This window comes from Pteropus medius, unplaced genomic scaffold (genome assembly GCF_902729225.1).
Source record: "Pteropus medius unplaced genomic scaffold, Ma_sr-lr_union100, whole genome shotgun sequence".
In the NCBI taxonomy this organism is placed as follows: Eukaryota; Metazoa; Chordata; class Mammalia; order Chiroptera; family Pteropodidae; genus Pteropus; species Pteropus medius.
The window spans coordinates 23,466,029-23,483,811 of NW_024349802.1; the positions used below are offsets into that span (position 1 = coordinate 23,466,029).

Consider the following 17,783-nt stretch of genomic DNA (forward strand, 5'->3'; position numbering starts at 1 on the left):
CCCATGGATATTAAAAGAATAAAAAAGAAATGCTATAAGTAATTCTATGCCCACAAAGTTGATAACCTATATAAAATGGACCAATTCCTTGAGAGACACAATGTGCCAAAGGTCTCACAAGAACAGACGATCTGAAGAGGCTAATATCTATTTTAAAAATTGAATCAGTATAATAACCTTCCAAATAGAAAGCATCATGCCCAGATGGGTTTACTGGTAAATTCTACAAAATATTTAGGGAAGAAATTAGAGCAATTCTCTTCAAACTCTTCCAGAAGACAGAAGCAGAGGGAATACTTCCTAATTCATTCAATGAGGCCAGTATTATCCTAATTCCAAAACCAAATAAAGACATTTCAGGAGAACTACAGACCAATACTTCTCATGAACATAGATGCAAAATCCTCAACAAAATATTAGCAAATCAAATCCAACCATGTATAAAAAGAATTACATATCACAGCCAAATGAGATTTATCCCAGTTATACAAGGCTGGTTCAACAGTCAAAATCAACAGGCTAAAGAAGAAAAGTCACATGATCATATTAATAGATGCAGATAAAGCACTTGAAAAAAATCCAACACCCATTCATGATAAAAACTCTAAGCAAGCTAGAAATAGGGTGAAATTTCCTCAACTTGATAAAGAAAATCTACAAAAAAGCTCCCTATAGTTAACATCATACTCAATGGTAAGAAACTCAAAGCTTTCCCACTAAGATCAGGAATAAGTCAAGGATGCTTCCCCTCACTACTCTTTCAATACTGTACTGGAACTCCTAGCTAATGCAATAAGGAAAGGAAAGTTACACAGTGGAAAAAATGAAATAAAACTGACTTTGTTCGCAGGGTACAAGGTTAATACATAAAAGTCAATCACTTTCCTATTTACCAGTGATGAACAAGCAGAAATTGAGATTAAAAACACATTACCATTTACATTAACATACTCAAAAATGAAATAATTAGGCATAACTCTAACAAAATATGAACAAGATCTACATGAGGAAAACTAAAAATTCTGATGAACAAAATCAAAGAACTAAATAAATATAGATATATTCTATGTTCATGGATAGGTAAGCCTCAATACTGTCAAGATGTCCATTCTTCCCAACTTGAACTACAGATTCAATGCAGTAAAAATCAAAAGCCCCGTGATATGGGATGTTGATAGTAGTGGAGCTGGGTGTGGAAAGGGAGCATGTGGGAAATCTATACTTCTGCTTAATTTTGCTGAGAATCTAAAACTGCTCTAAAAAAAGTCTGTTTTTAAAAAAATAATTCTGAAAAAAAGTAGGAATAGTCACTCTAAAATTTATAGCACGTAAGAAAATATTAATCCTAAAAATAATACAAAATCCTAAAGCTGAATTATGAGGAGACTATTCAAAAATACAATTTTAATAAATATTTCTATATAAGAAAAAGCTTTCTATCCTCAGCTGAAAAATCACTCATGTGGCGTAATAGTTAATACAACAAAAACAGGACAACCAAATCATGTGGACAGGACTAAAATTTGTCAGAGTATGACTGTGTCTGTAGTTACGTATCTTTTACTGACCCTACAGATTTCAACAAAGAGTTGCGTCAAACATAATAGTATGCCAATTTTTGCAGGGTAGGAAGAATTGAGGCCAAAAAAATTAGTAGTACTTATTTCTAGGTTGGAAGAAATTCTGGGGTAAAGAAATCCTCCAAGTTGCTGCAATGAAATAAATGGGTTGCCTCTAAATTTTGTAAAATATCTGAATAATGACTAATTATCTCTCAAAACCACTTTGAACACAGTAAAAAGCTGAATTCGTACTAGAATTCATTTTGGAAGCTAAGCAAATATAGGATTAAATTATCTATTCTGGAGATAGTGAAGAGTGCCTATGAAGTGAGTGAGATTGCTACAGCAAAGACTGAACTACTGAAGGCCTCTTCACTCCCATTCATTTTGGCTACTTCAGAGAAAATGAAAGTCTTTAGGCATAAGGCTTTCAATAATTAGGCTGAATTACATCAAATTGTGCATGTAAAAATCACCAGACTTGTCACAAGAAAATGGTCTGTTGCTGCAAAACTGATGAGAAAGAACCCTTCTCCAGAGTCTCTTGACAGTCCAGCATGCCAAAGGACCCAGACATAAATACTTGGCATACAAAACAATGGCAAAGGCATAGTTCAATAACTTATGAAGAGTGGATCTCCTGCTAGTGTGAAATAGTTGCAATATAACTTTAAACAGTAAATGACTATATTACTTCAAAGTATCAATGTTTAAAAGAACTAAATATTTCAAAGTTTATTTTGGTTACACAGAGAAATGTATAGCTCATGCAAAGTATAAAACTGTATTCGTGACAACAAAATGAGTTCAACCTTTACTGCTGATAACGAAGACATTATATTTTTAACACAAGGAATAAAATTGCATTTATGGTAATAAATGTCTCCTTTCCCGGTCTCAGAGTAAACTAGAGTAGTGTTCTTGTCATTCGTTTACTACTCTTTTCAAACCTACTTATTTGCTTTAAAATCTAAATTTAGGTAGTTGGGTTAATATTTAAACTTTTTCTCAAATAAAATGTTTTCACATATAAGTTTTTAATTATTTTTAAATTAGTAATTAATAAGTTTAAAATACATTAAACTTTCCATAGGTAAAAAAAAAAAAAATTACTGTTACTTAAATTCAGTCAGCAGCAAAGGTCAGATCATCCTACAGCGTAATCTGTTTTAGAACTTAAAGTGTTAAAGTGAAAAAGGGCTTCATAAGATAGAAAATTATTATGATCACTAAGCAGTGATCATAAAAACATATTTATTGAAAAATCATCATTTTTATGTGATAATCGTTTTTAGTTTTAAAATTTTATATCTACTATAATCCTTATAATGAATTCATTTAAAAAGCTGTCTATAAACCATAATATTTATGAGCCAAGAGAACTTTCTTTGAAAATGACCTAAAATATTCTCATTTGTTTCACCTAATTAAAAAGAAAGTTGAAGATTATCTTTTATCTCTGCTTTGAATTTATTTAAAAATAAAACATTTTGAAAAATACTTTTTCTGAGATAATAGAGCGTATCCAAGTGAAAGTTTCACCCCAGGGATACATTTTTAAGCTGTGGCTTCTAATTTTTGAAATACATGCTTTGAAATACACGAGAGGACCTATGTAGATAATCTAAGAGCACAGAAGATGACAGAAGCGCTAATTAAAACCCCTGTATTTAAATAGAGTGGATGTGTATTAATCGAAAATAGTTTCAGAGAGTAAAATATATACTGTCAATCCATACAAAATTGATTTATCAGTGGACAAAGATGTGAAGAGAAAGATTTTTTAAACTGCAAACATATTTTGGAAAGCACACATCTGAATAAATCCGTATTTTGGGGTGACAAAAAGTTAAAAATTCATATACCCTCTTTTGATAGGTAGCACATTTCCAGTCTTTGCTCAGGAGAATATCCATAAAGTAGGTATGCTTCTTGTAGTGCACTTTTATACCACTTCTTTTTATTCTTACATTTTTCTGGCTAAAGAAACACAGAAAAATAATAGGATGCATTATAAATATATAATTTTGTTTTAACATTCATTTGATTTAGCTGTTGAGCTGGAACTAAATCTAATTTAAACATTGTACGATATATTACTTAGACTTTAGTATCTGATTATTAGTGCATTATTATTTTAGAATTTAGCAAAGTTGTAGTAATTTTGCATATCAATAGCCATAGGGTCAGATTCTTGACTCACTAAGATAATATTTTAATATGATTCATATCATACTTATAAAGTTATAAAAAGTTAAGACTACTAATGTAACAAAGTAGTCAATATTAATACATTAGAATAATGCTGAGTCCCTTTTTAGTAACATAGCAATGATACAGAAGTAGTAGAAATTGAAAAGCCAAGTTTCTAATTGTAAGGAAAGAAATTCAAATCACATCTAATTTTGGTGTTATGGCTGACAGTCAAAATATTCATACAAGTTCCTTAAACTTTCCGTGTCTCAATTTCTTTATCTGTGCAATGTAGATAGGAGTACAAACCCCTAAAGGTTTCATGAGTCTAAATGAAATAACAGATGTCAGTTTTCTGGAATAGAAAGAAAGCACTCAATAAATGTTATTCTGCTTGAATATAGCACTTTCTCTAAATGCTTAAGTTTTTTAAAGAATATATTTTGAAAAAGAAAATCAGAATCAAAGAACCTTTAGATTAAAAATGGCTATAAAAATTATCTAGACCAATGTCATTTCAGAACTTGCTCAAAAAAGGTTTTAATAATATTTTTAAATGGTACGATTTATAAATGCATGCCACTATTTTCTTTTTTCAAAAAGTTTACTATCAAAAAGAATAGAGGTGCTTATTCTACAATTTACGCTTACCACTTGCATATGATGATCATATCTTTATCTCAGATATATAATTTGCCCTTTACCCAGAAATGTAAATCTATATAACACCAATATTCAATTCATTCAGGGAATGAAACTATATATTTAAAGCTCTTCTCCAATACCACCTTATTCTTGGAATCCCCAAATTAATATGAACTATCTGGTTCCCATTACACTTTATATTTTAATTTAATTATTTACTATATTCTGACTTGTATTATAGTTATTTGCATTCATGACTGTCTCCACCCATAAAATGAAAGGTCCCTGAAGACAGAGGCAATAAATAATATTTCATTTTTGTATCCTTCGCAGTATCCATTTGCCTAATCTCTGCATATTATATTAGCATTGAGAACACGGTTGTTAAATTGCATGTGGTCCTGGACATTGATTTATTTTGGTATGAAAGCAGTGAAACAAAATAATCAAATAAATCTACTTTTATATACAGAATCTTTAAATTCCATTCATTAAGCGATTTCATAGGGAAAAAGACAAAAAGATAGGCAGACACAATTCAATAAACATTAGAAAATTTACCCGAATATAAGGATATCTAATCTAGAAAGCATTTGCAGATTTAAGCCATTTCTGCAACTCAAATGCTATAATGATGCTAAGAATTACAGATAGTGAATAATCACCTGAAAGCTGATATAGCCCTAAACAACTGAAGTTAAGAAAATTTTTTAGAAAAAAAAAATGCAATATATAGCTAAAGTAAACTTTGGTGAGTTTGGGAACTGAAGAGCTTTTTTTAAAAACCTGTGTCTGAGGGTCTTTAAGAATCTATCGGTAAGTATGTGCCACCTAGTGGTAAGACATTAAATATCTAAGAAACTCAAAAAGTTAAGACTCTAGAAAAGAATTTTGAATTCCAGATTTAAGCTCAGCTGTGCATTGCATTTTTCAACTAGTTTGTTTTTTAATTGAAGAAGTGATAGGTGTACATTCTCAAAGTATAGAATATGCCTCCCTACCCAACCCTGGTACTGTTTCCCCCAAAAGACACCATTATTACCTGTTTCTTTCACAGTCTTCTAGCAATATTGTATCCATCCACAAGCATTTACATCATTTATATAAATATATTTATTTTTAAAGGATGTTATGAATATACACTTTGAGTTTTTCAATTTGTCTTGAAGATTGCTTTATTTATTTATTTATTTATTTATTTATTTACTGATTCAACATATTCTAGACCCTCAAGATCTATCATTGAAGAAAACAGACAAAGCTTACATTCTAGCCAGTGAAACAGACAATCTACAATAAGCATAACAAATAAGGCCACAGCATGTTCTAAGAGGTCATAAGTACTGTGTAATAAAGAAGATGTAAGAAATAAAGTGGTCAGGGTAAATCTCATTAAAAAGTTTACATGTGAGCAAAGACTGAAGGAAGTCAGTGAGTTAGCCTTGCAGATATACAAGGAAAGAGCATTGTGGGAAAAGAAAAATGCTATATGGTAGGAGAATACAAGTATATTCAAGAAGCATCAAAGAAGCCAACATGGCTGAGGCTGAATGAGGAAGAAGGAAAGTAACAGAGAATGATGTCAGAAAATTGACAGGGACCAGATCTTGGAGGTTCTTTCAGGCCATTGGAGGGACTTTGGCTTTTACTCTGAGTACAATGGGAACCACTGCAGAGTTCTGAGCAGAAGAGTAATATCTGATTTAATTTCATATTTTAAAATAATCATTCTGGTTGCTTTGACGAGAACAGATTATACAGAGACAAGTGTAGATGTAGGACGATGAGCTATTGCAATAATCCAGGCAAGAAATGATTGTTGTTGCAGACCAGGGTAGTAGCATCCACTGTGGTGAAAAGTGGTAGGTTTCTAAATATAATTTGAAAGTAGAGCAAAAAGAATTTCCTGACCAAGTGAAAATTGGTTGTGAAGAAAAGCGATGATGGCTCTAAGGCTTTTGGACTGAGCAAATACAAGGCTGGAATTTGCCATCTACTGAGATAGGAAAGTCTGTCAAGGAAGTGATATTTGAGGGAAAGATATGGTGTCAATAATATTGTGATAACTATGCATTGTGCGAGGTGGGTATTAGACTCATTGGGGATATCATTTCTTGTTATATAAATGTCTAACCACTATTCTGTATACCCGAAACTAATATTCAATGTCAACTGTAATTAAAAAAAAAAGAAAAAAAGTAATTCAGATATGTTGAGTATCAGATGTCTATTATGACATCCAAGTGGAGATTCTGAGTCACAGTTTGGTAAGGGATTCAGGGGAGAGAACTGAACTGCAGATAAAACTTAGGAATCATGAATATGCACAGTATTTAAATCCAAGGAGCTGGATGAGAGAATCAAGGGAATATTTATCACGTATTTATTTGACAAATCCCCTAATTTGACGGACATTTAGGTTGTTTATATGTAATTTGAAACTGCTGCAGTAAAAAATTTTTGTCATTTTGTCCATGTGAAAGTGTACTGAAGAATAAATTCCAGACATTAAATTACCAGATATAATGTATGTATATTTTAAATTTTGGAAGTTACTGTAAAATCATTACTGAATGAGGTAGTCACAGTTTACAATGCCACAAACAATGTGTTTCTTTGCACCCTGGGTAACACTTCTGTTACCAAACTTTTAGATTTCTGAATATTTTTAAGAGAAAAATGGTATTTCTTTTTAAGTATCATTTCTACTTCTTGAGTTCAGTAATTGTGAGCAGTTTTTCATATTTTTCCAGCTTTATTGAGATACAACTGACATATAACATTGTTTAAATTTAAAGCGTACAACATAATGATTTGATACACATATATATTGAGAAATAATTACCTCAATAAGGTTAGTTAGCACTTCCATCAACCTTAGTTAGCATTTCATCACTAACCTTTGCGTGTGTGTGTGTGTGTGTGTGTGTGTGTGTGTGTGTGTGGTAAGAACATTTAAGACCTACTCTCTTAGGAACTTTCAAGTACATATCACAATATTGTTAACTATAGTCACCACGCTGTACATTAGATCCCCAGAACTTATTCATCATATTTTCATATTTTTAAAAGCCATTTATATTTTTTCTTTGGAATTATTATTCAAGTCCTATGTTAATATTGCTATTGGTCTTTTTCCTATTGATGTATAAGAAATTTTTATATATTGAGAAAGTAGTCTTTTGCTATATGTCATAAAAATCATTTCCTGTTTATAGTTTATCTTTTAGCATATTTATATTTTCTTTTCTGTTCATTTAAATCTTTCATCCTTCTAGAATTAATTTGGATGTGCAGTATGAGTTACAGCTTCCACCTCACTTTTTTCAAAGTAGCTAGCCATTTGTACCCATACAATTTATTAAATAATACAACTTTTCTTTAAGCATTTGAATACAACTTTAATCACTAACTATATTTCCAAGTACGTTTGAGTCTAATTTTGAATCTTACATTGTTCTATTATTCTGTGAAATCATTGTTAATACCAAACTGCTTTAACTAATGGAGCTTTATTGTAATTTTATATTTTATAGGCCGAAATCCATTTTCTATGTTTAATTTTCCTAAAAATTGTATTATTTTAAATCCTATTTAAAAATCAAGAATGCATTAAAATAAAAAAAAAGTTAATTTAGGAAGAAATAGCATTTTTCTATGAAATCTTCCAAACTAAGAAGTGTTTTATATCTTCCCATTTATTTACATTTTATTTTCTGTCTCTTAGTACCATTGTAAATTTTATTAATATAGATTTTGCACATGCTTCTTAAGCTTACTCCAGTATATTATATATGGTTTGTTGCTATTATAATTGGGAACTTTTATCCTTTTATATTTCCACACCGGGTACCTCTGTATAGTAATTTTATAACTGCAGCATAACTGAATTTCTTATTGTTCAGTTTTCTATTCTTTATAATAGTTTTATTTATAATAGTTTTTCCATTTGAGTTCTATGGGTTTTCCAGGTAAATAATCAGCTATTAATAATAATTTTGCTTTTTCCTTTCCTATATGTGTACTTTTGCTTCTTTCTCTGGCTATTTATATTAACCAATTCTGCCAGGACAATTAAATAATAGTAGTAGTTCCACAGACTTTTTTAAAAAACCTACAATTTCCTACCTTAACAATAAATTTCTTTTCTGATTAAAAATAAGATTTTCAGTTGACTGAGTTCATGTATTTTTTAAGACATGTTGAAGTGACTCACATGTATTTAAATTAAATTCTTCTGCAGAAGCTACCAATGAAATGTTTACTTGTAATCACCTTCATAAACTAAGCTCTTTGAGACATTATCATAATCTTTCAACTGGAATCTGCCAAGAAAAGGTTTTTGATTGACAAGAAAGAAACGTGATAGATTTATTCTATATACTAATTACTAGGGTAAAGTTTGTGAAGAATGAATGAATATCAAGCTTAAATGAATTGTAGAATAATACTGTGATTAAGTTAAATTTTATTTATTTATTTATTTATTTATTTATTTTAATTTTAAAATACTATAGTATTTAAAGAGATGTTCAACTTGAAGATTTACATTTTGGAAAAAAGTTGGCAAAGGAAACATTGTTGTTTTGAATAAACCCAAACTAAGGGAAAAATTATTTAAAGGCATGAAAACGTTTATACTTACCTTTTTAGAGAGAAGTCAAATAGATAATTAACTTCAGATTTATAAAGAATTATTCAAAGCCAAATACTGTTCAAAATAGGATTCAAATTCAAGCAAACAGTAACTGCAATTCAAATTCACTCTTTCAACTTGAATCTAGATATTTCTTAACCCTTAGATGAATCTACAGCAGACTCTATAACTTTCCTGATAACTCTCATATAATAAAACATCCTACAGTTACTTATTTAGTAGCCCATAATTCAAAAACTAAAATGTCTACTTGCATTAAGAGACACAGTTCCAAATTTTACTTCAAATTAAAGCTTCTGTGCTCCACAAGCTGGATCATATTTCAGGCCACAGCCTCCTTTTCCTCTACATGCTTCTCCTTCTCTCCCCATATACACTAGGTTCTCTGGGATTGAAAGCGTTAGGTGTGAAGAATAGAAAAGAAATTGCAGAAAATGTTTTCACTTGACTGCTATCATGGTGATCTGGGGTTGGTGCTTCCTGGGCTTGAAATGTTTTTTATTATGAAGCGCTTTGTGGGTTTTTTGGAGAATGTTACCTCCCCACTAGAAATGGCTCCCTTGACAGAAGCAAGGTCTTTCTTTTAGATAGTTTCTTTCAGCCACCATCCCATTACCATTTTTCTGCATCTTCTGCTTAGATTTCGTGGGAACCGGAAGCTGCCTTGGATGGGGACCCATCTAAAATGACTCCTGACCTTTCTCTCACGTTGCCTGTATCGCTGCTTCAGAAAACTGTGAGAATGCTGGTCATTCCCAGTGCCTCTGGCTCTCTTCACTCTGCTGTCAGACCTAATAACCAGAAACTCTCACTCTCTAGATTTCTCAGGGGGAAGGTGGACACCAGTACACCGTGTTGCTCACACTCCAGGGTACACACATCAAGCTCTCAAAAAATCGCTCATACACGAAAATGACCATCCTTCATTTTTCCATGATGGGGAGGGAGAAGGTGTAAGGGAAATGCCACAGTACACCATTCTTTCCTCCCATGAAATTTCTGTACGTTCAATCTCAAACCTTTTATATCCTTATGTAAATTGGGTTATGTGGTGCCAAGCCAGTTTTGGCACCTCCTTTGTAAGTCCTGCAAACATAGTCTTGTACCTCAGTTTGAGTTGCAAAAATAATTACTGTCTTCAGATTTTGTAGTTTTAAAGACACGTCTTTCACTAAATCTTGAATATATCTAATAATTTTAGAACTTTGAAATCACCCCAAAACAAAACAAAATACAGACAAGTTTAAACATACTTGTTTAAGAAGGACATTTTCAAGGCAACTCTTTAGCAAATTATCAAGGAGCAAAAAGCTTATAAAGTCAAGGATTAAGGTCAATGACTTTGGATGAGATTATAGAAAAGGCTGGGCATCTTCAAATTCCGGTAAATTCCATGATCCCAAGAGGGAATATCATATCCTTCATTAATTTTATATTACTTTGGCAACTTGAGTTTTCTCGGTTTTATTAAATTGGAGTAAAAGGAAAAATAAGTAATCACCATGGAGAGAGAAGGAAAATATACTCTAAAAATTTGTGTGAATTTCTGAGTGTAAATAAAATAATTCTTTAATTCTTGCCAGATGTATTCTTGATAGATGAATAAGCATGTAAATATTTGAAGTAAGGATGAGGTTTGAGACTAAACAAATGGTTAGACAGGGAACAATAATATCCTACGTCTGAGAAAATTCCTGGCTATGCCCCAAATTGAAAAGTTTGTAAACGACTGTCCTATGTGATCTTGTTTCAATCAACTGTTACTGGCTGATGGAAGGCCTTGATATCATCTTTACATTTCCCAAGAAGTTGAACATTCCACCTCAGTATCTTTTGACTCACTGAATAAGGCTGTTTCTACTATCATATACTAACACAGAGTGGCAAATTCAAGGAAAGAATACATGCGTTTGTCCACTCAGTAGAGCCAGTGGAGAGAAATCTGCAATGTGGCAGAAATTCATATCTTTCATTGCTTTGAATTTTAAGATTGCTTCTCCACATGAGAATTAATCAAGATATAATAGCCTGGAGTTGTAGCTGCATAAATTTTACTCTACAAACTTGAAAGTGTAAGCAATGTCATGTTACCTTATTTTCGTTACATAAAACTGAATGAGACAGCCTTCATCTATCAAGGATGAGTAATCTCAGTTATTTTGAGGACTACCCCTAACTCTCCATTGGTTCACATAAATTGTAAAAAATATATGGTGCCTGAAGACTGAGGGCAAAGCATTACTCTTCAACCTGTAACGGTTCCATGAATAACATCTTTATTCAAGTCTCTTGAAGTCAGGCAATCTAACAGCTTCTTTACCAGACCTGGACAAAAGAGTCTTTTTAGAGGTTGGGAACCCTGATGGTATGGATTCAATCTCCCTGGGTGCACCTGCTATCCTTCTCTGAGGTACTGCTACTACCCAGGGCACTGACAGACTTGTCCTCTTCTAAGTCTGGCAGAATCTCTTCTCTGCCTGGCTGCTCCTGCCTGCCACTCTCGGAGGCACTGGCCTCTCCATTCCCAGTCCACTCTTCTCATCCTGATGGAACATGGAAACACTAGGGGTCTGACTACTTTTTGAAATAAGTGAGAGAAAAAAAATATAATCAAAACAAAGTATTATTAACCAACCATTGGCATTTGGTTGACTGCAGAGAAGAATGACCTAGCTAGGGGACCCTGAATATTACAGTAACAGGCAGGTAGTGGTCTTTCTTTGCCACCCCTTGGCATCCTACTCCTTTACTCTAACTATTGCTCTTCCTTAAGTTTTCCCTGTAGTTCTCAGCAACAACTAACGTACCATATCTTTATTTATTTATTTGCTTGTGTACTATATAGTCTTATCCCACTAATTTAAGTCTCATGAAGGCATTTAAATTTTCTCTGTTTTATTCACTTGTGAGCCAGAAAGAGTCACAGATAATGGGAGCTCAGTCAATATTTATTGAGTAAAGGCATAAATAGGCTGTTTAATATTTTTGTCAGGCTGTCATGGGTAAAACCCAGTCAGGAATTGGTGATGAAAATAAAAGGCTGCTATATTTTAAACCTTAAATTATGTGATTACCCCTAGAAAGGTAAAAGAAAAATTTATAAATATGATGACCATCTGGCATTATTACATAGTGATATTACTTTTAAGATAATATAGAACTTATTTTTTTTTAATAGAATTCAGATCTATAAAGTACTTCGTGGGTCACTGATTTATTCTATTATATTAGTAGTATTTTTTCTTGAAAAAAAAAAGTGTGTCTAATTTTAAGGACTTTAAATGGTATGTAAAAAATAGAAACTAATTTTAAAACTAAATTAATTCAATCAAATGCTCCTTCATATGCCCTATTGGGGGAACGGTACAGCCTCACTACAGTCTCTTAGGTATAATGATAGCATATACAACCCAAAATAACCAATTCAAATTTAGATTATATCAATATTAAAGTTAACTGCAAAAGAAGTACTTACAATTTAGAAAATTTATCTTTAGACACAATGGTGAGCATATGTTAAAAATCTAGAAAACCAGAATCATAAGTACTTAGCTTGCTTTATTGAGCTTCATAAATTCATTGAAATGACTTCAAATATTGACCATTACTTTAAGTTATTTCTTATATAATGTGCCTTTTAAAATATGGGGATATAAGCCATGGATTTCATAATCTAAAGAAATATATATTAATTTTCTTTTGGAATGCATCCCCACTAAGTGAGGATCGACACTACCGCCTATTATAAAGTACTCTGCTTGGTGATTTATGTCTACTGCTCCTACTTATACATTCAAACTTGCAGTGTAGCTCTCTGGCTAACCATGTATCGCCCTGATGCATCATTCTATTTACTATCATGCCAAAGCTATCGCTCTACTCCTCTGTTGAGCAGATCGTTTTCACTTAGAGCAATTGAGTAGAAAGTTAATCGCAAAGATATCTTGTCTTCCTTGTATTGGATTTCTGCAACAGCAACCAATAATCTAGACAGTAAAAGCACTCCCGTTCTTTTGATGCAAACCAGAAGATAGTCACATCACACCCATGCGTACCGCACACTCCCTGGCTTCCCAATATCTGCCTCTCCTTCCATCTGTCATCTTTAACATAGGTTTGTAAAAGCTTCAATAATCAACTCTGGATTATTTAGACATCTTATTCAAATTATTGAATACTTGAAGCAAATATTGCTTTAAAACACTTACTTCTTACTCTTTTTTTAGGTTTCCTTAGACATAAACATGGATCCTGCTCACTCCAAGTCAGCAAGATTTTAAGGTCAAAATAACTTCTGAGCCCCACTCCCACACCACTAGAAAGTGTGAACCAGCTAACCTGACACAAACACACAAACGTTCTGGCTCTATTTAGTCAGATCCTTTACATCTGTCTGAGAGATAATACCGAGAATGCAATAAGTATTAGGGGAGAAATAAGGCAGACAAGAAAGAATAAGGAAATTTGAGAGCGGAATATTTACAGTGTGATTCCATTACTTGGCTTGAAATACTGGAATTTTGTATTCAAATTCTAGACAAAAATTACCACTATAGGGATTGAGTACTCCCTGCAATACTGGGGGTGACAGGAAGAGTAGGAAGCCGAGCCATTTAATATAAAACAGCCCCAATGGACAAATCAGAAAAATCACAGGCTATGAGACAAGATTTTATTAACCTAGACTTTAACGTATATTTATTAAGCATTTTGAATACCTAAACTCTCCTATCAAGATGGAACAGACAACTGCTATATGCTGTGGTTGTTTTGTTTCAAAGAAGATATATTTGACATTTTAGGTTGTTCTAGTATCTGGATTGGCATCCTTTAGAAAACAATTTTTATAAAACCAATACATCAGTCATGTAGTGTGATAGACCTGAAATCAAATTTTGAGAGAAGGAGAGAGAAAGTAAGAGATCTCTAGTTGTCACAGCAGTGGGAAAATTAGCCATCCCCAATGAGAAAGTATTTTAAAGGGCCAACAGAGTCTAACATCACAATTTCATTGAAGATTTGCCTAGCTTCTTTAGCACCAAAAACTCATAGATTCGTACAGTCCACAAAATAAAAACAATATACATTTTCATAAATATTGTCTTTAGCTAATTCTAGTAAACACAGAATATAGGTATTTATGGGAAAATAATTTGTTATACAGTGGTTTTTGAGATTCACTGAGAAATTAAATAGATCCTCATAACAATCCTCAGTATATAGGTTCAGGAATGTGTGTGTGTGTGTGTGTATCCAGTTTTATTGAGAAAAATTGATATACATCACTGTATAAGTTTAAGCCATACAACATTATGGTTTAATTTAAATGTATTGTGAAATGATTACCATAATAGGTTCAGCTAACATCTATCATCTCATGTAGATACAATAAACAGGAGAAAAAGGAAAATACTTTTTTCCTTGTGATGAAAACTCTTAGAATGAACTGTCTCAGCAACCTTCCCATATATCATACAGTAGTGTTAAAAATAGTCATCACATTGTGCATTACCTCCCTAGGACTTATTTATCTTATAACTAGAAGTTTGTACCTTTTGACCACCTTCCTCTAATTACCCCCTGCCCCCAGTAGCCACAGTCTGATCTCTTTTTCTATGAGTTTGAATTTTTTTTTTTTAGATTCCACATATAAGTGAGATCACACAGTATTTGCCTTTGTCTGAATTACTTCACTTGGCATAATGCCTTCAAGGTCCATCTATGTTGTCGCAAATAGTAGAATTTTCTCATTTTTTTATGGCTGAATAATAAGGAATAGATATTTTTAAAGAGCTCCATGAGAGAATGTGATAATGAGCAAGTTTGAGAACCAATAGTAAAGTAAAACAAAAACAAAACAAAACAAAAATATAAACCTTGGCATCTGTATACCAATGCTGTATTAATAATAACCAATTACTTGCTAAGGTGACAAGGTAATGAAATAAATACTAGTTTTAATGACAGGCATGAAGAGGCCCTAAATCTATGGTTAAGAATCAATATCCTAAATGTAAAGAAGAGAGCTTTCACACCTTTGTCCAACTTTGAAAAGTCATGGTTAAAGGTTAATTAATCAAGTTGGCTGAATTAACAACAGGAGATCAATAAGAAGGATTTTGCAATTTTCCAGTTTACAGATGATAGCTTATGAATTTGGTATGCTTATGAAGATTTGAAGCAGATGGCCCAATGTAAATTTCAAAGAGGATGACATATTTGTAATCCAAAGACCTGGGCTTGAGTCCCACTTCTGCTACAGTGTGAGCACAGGCAAGTTATTTAACCTGAACTTTAACTTTCTCAACAATAAATGAGGATCGCATGAGATAATATATGTAAAAGTACTTTAAAAATTTAAAGTATTTTTCAAATGTTAGCTTTTAATATCATAAATGATCAGAACATAAACACTTATCATTTGGTCTCTGTAGGCCAAGAAAATGTTTTAAGAATTCTATTCACAGTCTATGGCCATGCCACCCTGAACAACCTAGAAACCGACTGATCTCGAAAGCTAAGCAGGGTTGGGCCTGGTTAGTACTTGGATGGGAGACCACCTAGGAAGACCAGATGCTGTAGGTGTTAAAAATGAAAAATAAGGGATTGTAAGCTGACAAGGTCCTTGCAATCTGTGAGGTCAACCAAAGGTTGTCTCGTCTAAATAAATAAATAAATAAATAAATGATTCTACTCACAATAGGGAGGAGTTGACTGAATACATATTTTATTTCCATAGGAGTTCTACTATTAAAGATTCCATTGCATTTTTAAATTTAATAATTTACCAAATGTTTATATAGTAGTAAGTATTGGATACAGTCTTATGCACTCTACAAACAATTTGTTTTAACTTCCTAACAAGATTATGAGGTAAGTATGATTATTACCTTCATTTTACAGGTGAGAAAACCGAGTTACTGAGTTTAGAACTTACCCAAGTTCACATAGCTAATTAGTGATAGAGGTGAAATTCGTACATAGGTAATCTAGCTCCAGAACTCGTGGGCTGAATCACTATACAGGCATACCTCAGAAATACTAAAGGTTCAGTTCCAGACCACCACAATAAAGCAAACTGCATTAAAGCAGCCATACAAATTTTTTATTTTCCAGTGCATATAAAACTTATGTTTACACTTATGTGTACTGTAGTCTAAGTGTGCAATAGTATTATATCTAAAAAGTATACATACCTTAATTAAAAAATTATTTAAAAATGCTAACTATCATCTGAGTCATAATCAGTGAGTCATAATCTTTTTGCTAGTGGAGGGTGTTGCCTTGATGTTGATAGCTGCTGACTAATCAAGGTGGTGGTTGCTGAATGCTGGGGTGGCTCCAGAAATTTCTTAAAATAAGACAATAAAGTTTGTCTCATTGATTAACTCTTTTATTCCTGAATGATTTCTTTGTAGAATGTGATACTACTGTTTGATAGCATTTTACCTACAATAGAATATCTTTTGAAATTGGAGTCAGTCCTCTAAAACCCTGCTGCTGCTTTATCAGCTAAGTATATGCAATATTCTAAATTCTATGTTGTTACTTCAACAATCTTCATAGCATCTTCACCAGGAGTTGATTCTATCTCAAGAATCCACTTTCTTTCCTCATCCATAAGAAGCAAATCCTGATCCATTAAAGTTTTATCATGAGATAACAGCAATTCTTCAGGATCCACTTCTAATACTAGTTCTCTTGCTATTTCTACATCTGTGGTTACTTCTTCCACTGAAGTTTTGAACTTCTCAAAGTCATCCATGAGGGTTGAAATCAACTTCTTCCAAACCCATCGATATTTTTACCTCTTCCCATGAATCACAAATGTTCTTAATGGTATCTAGAATGGTGAATCATTTCTAGAAGGCTTTCAATTTACTTTACTCAGATTTGGCAGAGGAATCACTATTTATGGCAGTTACAGCCTTATGAAATGTATTTCTTAAATAATAAGACTTGCAAGTTAAAATTACTCCTTGATCCATGGCTGCACCATGGACGTTGTGCTAGCCGGCATGAAGACAACACGAATCTCCTTGCACACCTCCATCAGAACTCTTAGGTGACCAGGTGGATTGTCAATGGGCAGTCAGATTTTGAAAGGAATCATTTTCTCTGAGGAATAGGTCTCAACAGTGGGCTTAAAATATTCAGTAAACCATGTTATAAACAGATGTGCTGTCATCCAGGCTTTGTTGTTCTATTTATAGAGTATAGGCAGAGCATATTTAGCATAATTCTTAAGAGCCTTAGGATTTTCTGAATGGTAAATGAGCACTGGCTTCAACTTAAAAGTCACCAGCTGCACTTGCCCCTAATGAGAGTGTCAGTTGAGCCTCTGAAGCTTTGAAGCCAAGCACTGACTTCTCTCTAGCTATGAAAGTCCTAGACGGCATCTTCTTCTAATATAAGGCTGTTTTGTCTACATTGAAAATCTGTTGTTTGGTGTAGCCGCCTTCATCAATTATCTTAGCTAGATCTTCTGGATAACTTGCTGCAGCAGGTACATCAGCACTTGCTGCTTCATCATATACTTTTATGTTATGGAGATGGCTTTTCTCTTTAAACCACATGAACCAACCTTTGCAAGCACCAAACTTTTCTTCTGCAGCTTCCTTGCCTCTCTTAGCCTTGACAGAATTGAAGAGTTATGACCTTGCTCTGGGTTAGGCTTTAGTTTAAGGGGGAATATTGTGGCTGGTTTGATCGTCTATCCAGACCAC

At 32.9% G+C, this 17,783-nt stretch overlaps 1 protein-coding gene and 1 pseudogene across 3 annotated transcripts in view; one reads left to right on the forward strand and one right to left on the reverse strand.

Annotated features, from left to right (window-relative positions):
* The window catches only part of ZCWPW2 (zinc finger CW-type and PWWP domain containing 2), a 119,649-nt gene that overhangs the window by 43,190 nt on the left and 58,676 nt on the right, over positions 1-17,783 (reverse strand). For all 3 annotated transcript variants that reach the window (XM_039836704.1, XM_039836703.1, XM_039836702.1), the window contains exon 4: positions 3,428-3,542. In XM_039836704.1, coding sequence (XP_039692638.1) covers positions 3,428-3,542 — 115 coding nt within the window. The remainder of the gene's footprint in view (positions 1-3,427; positions 3,543-17,783) is intronic.
* Positions 15,524-15,642, forward strand: LOC120581809 (uncharacterized; annotated as a pseudogene).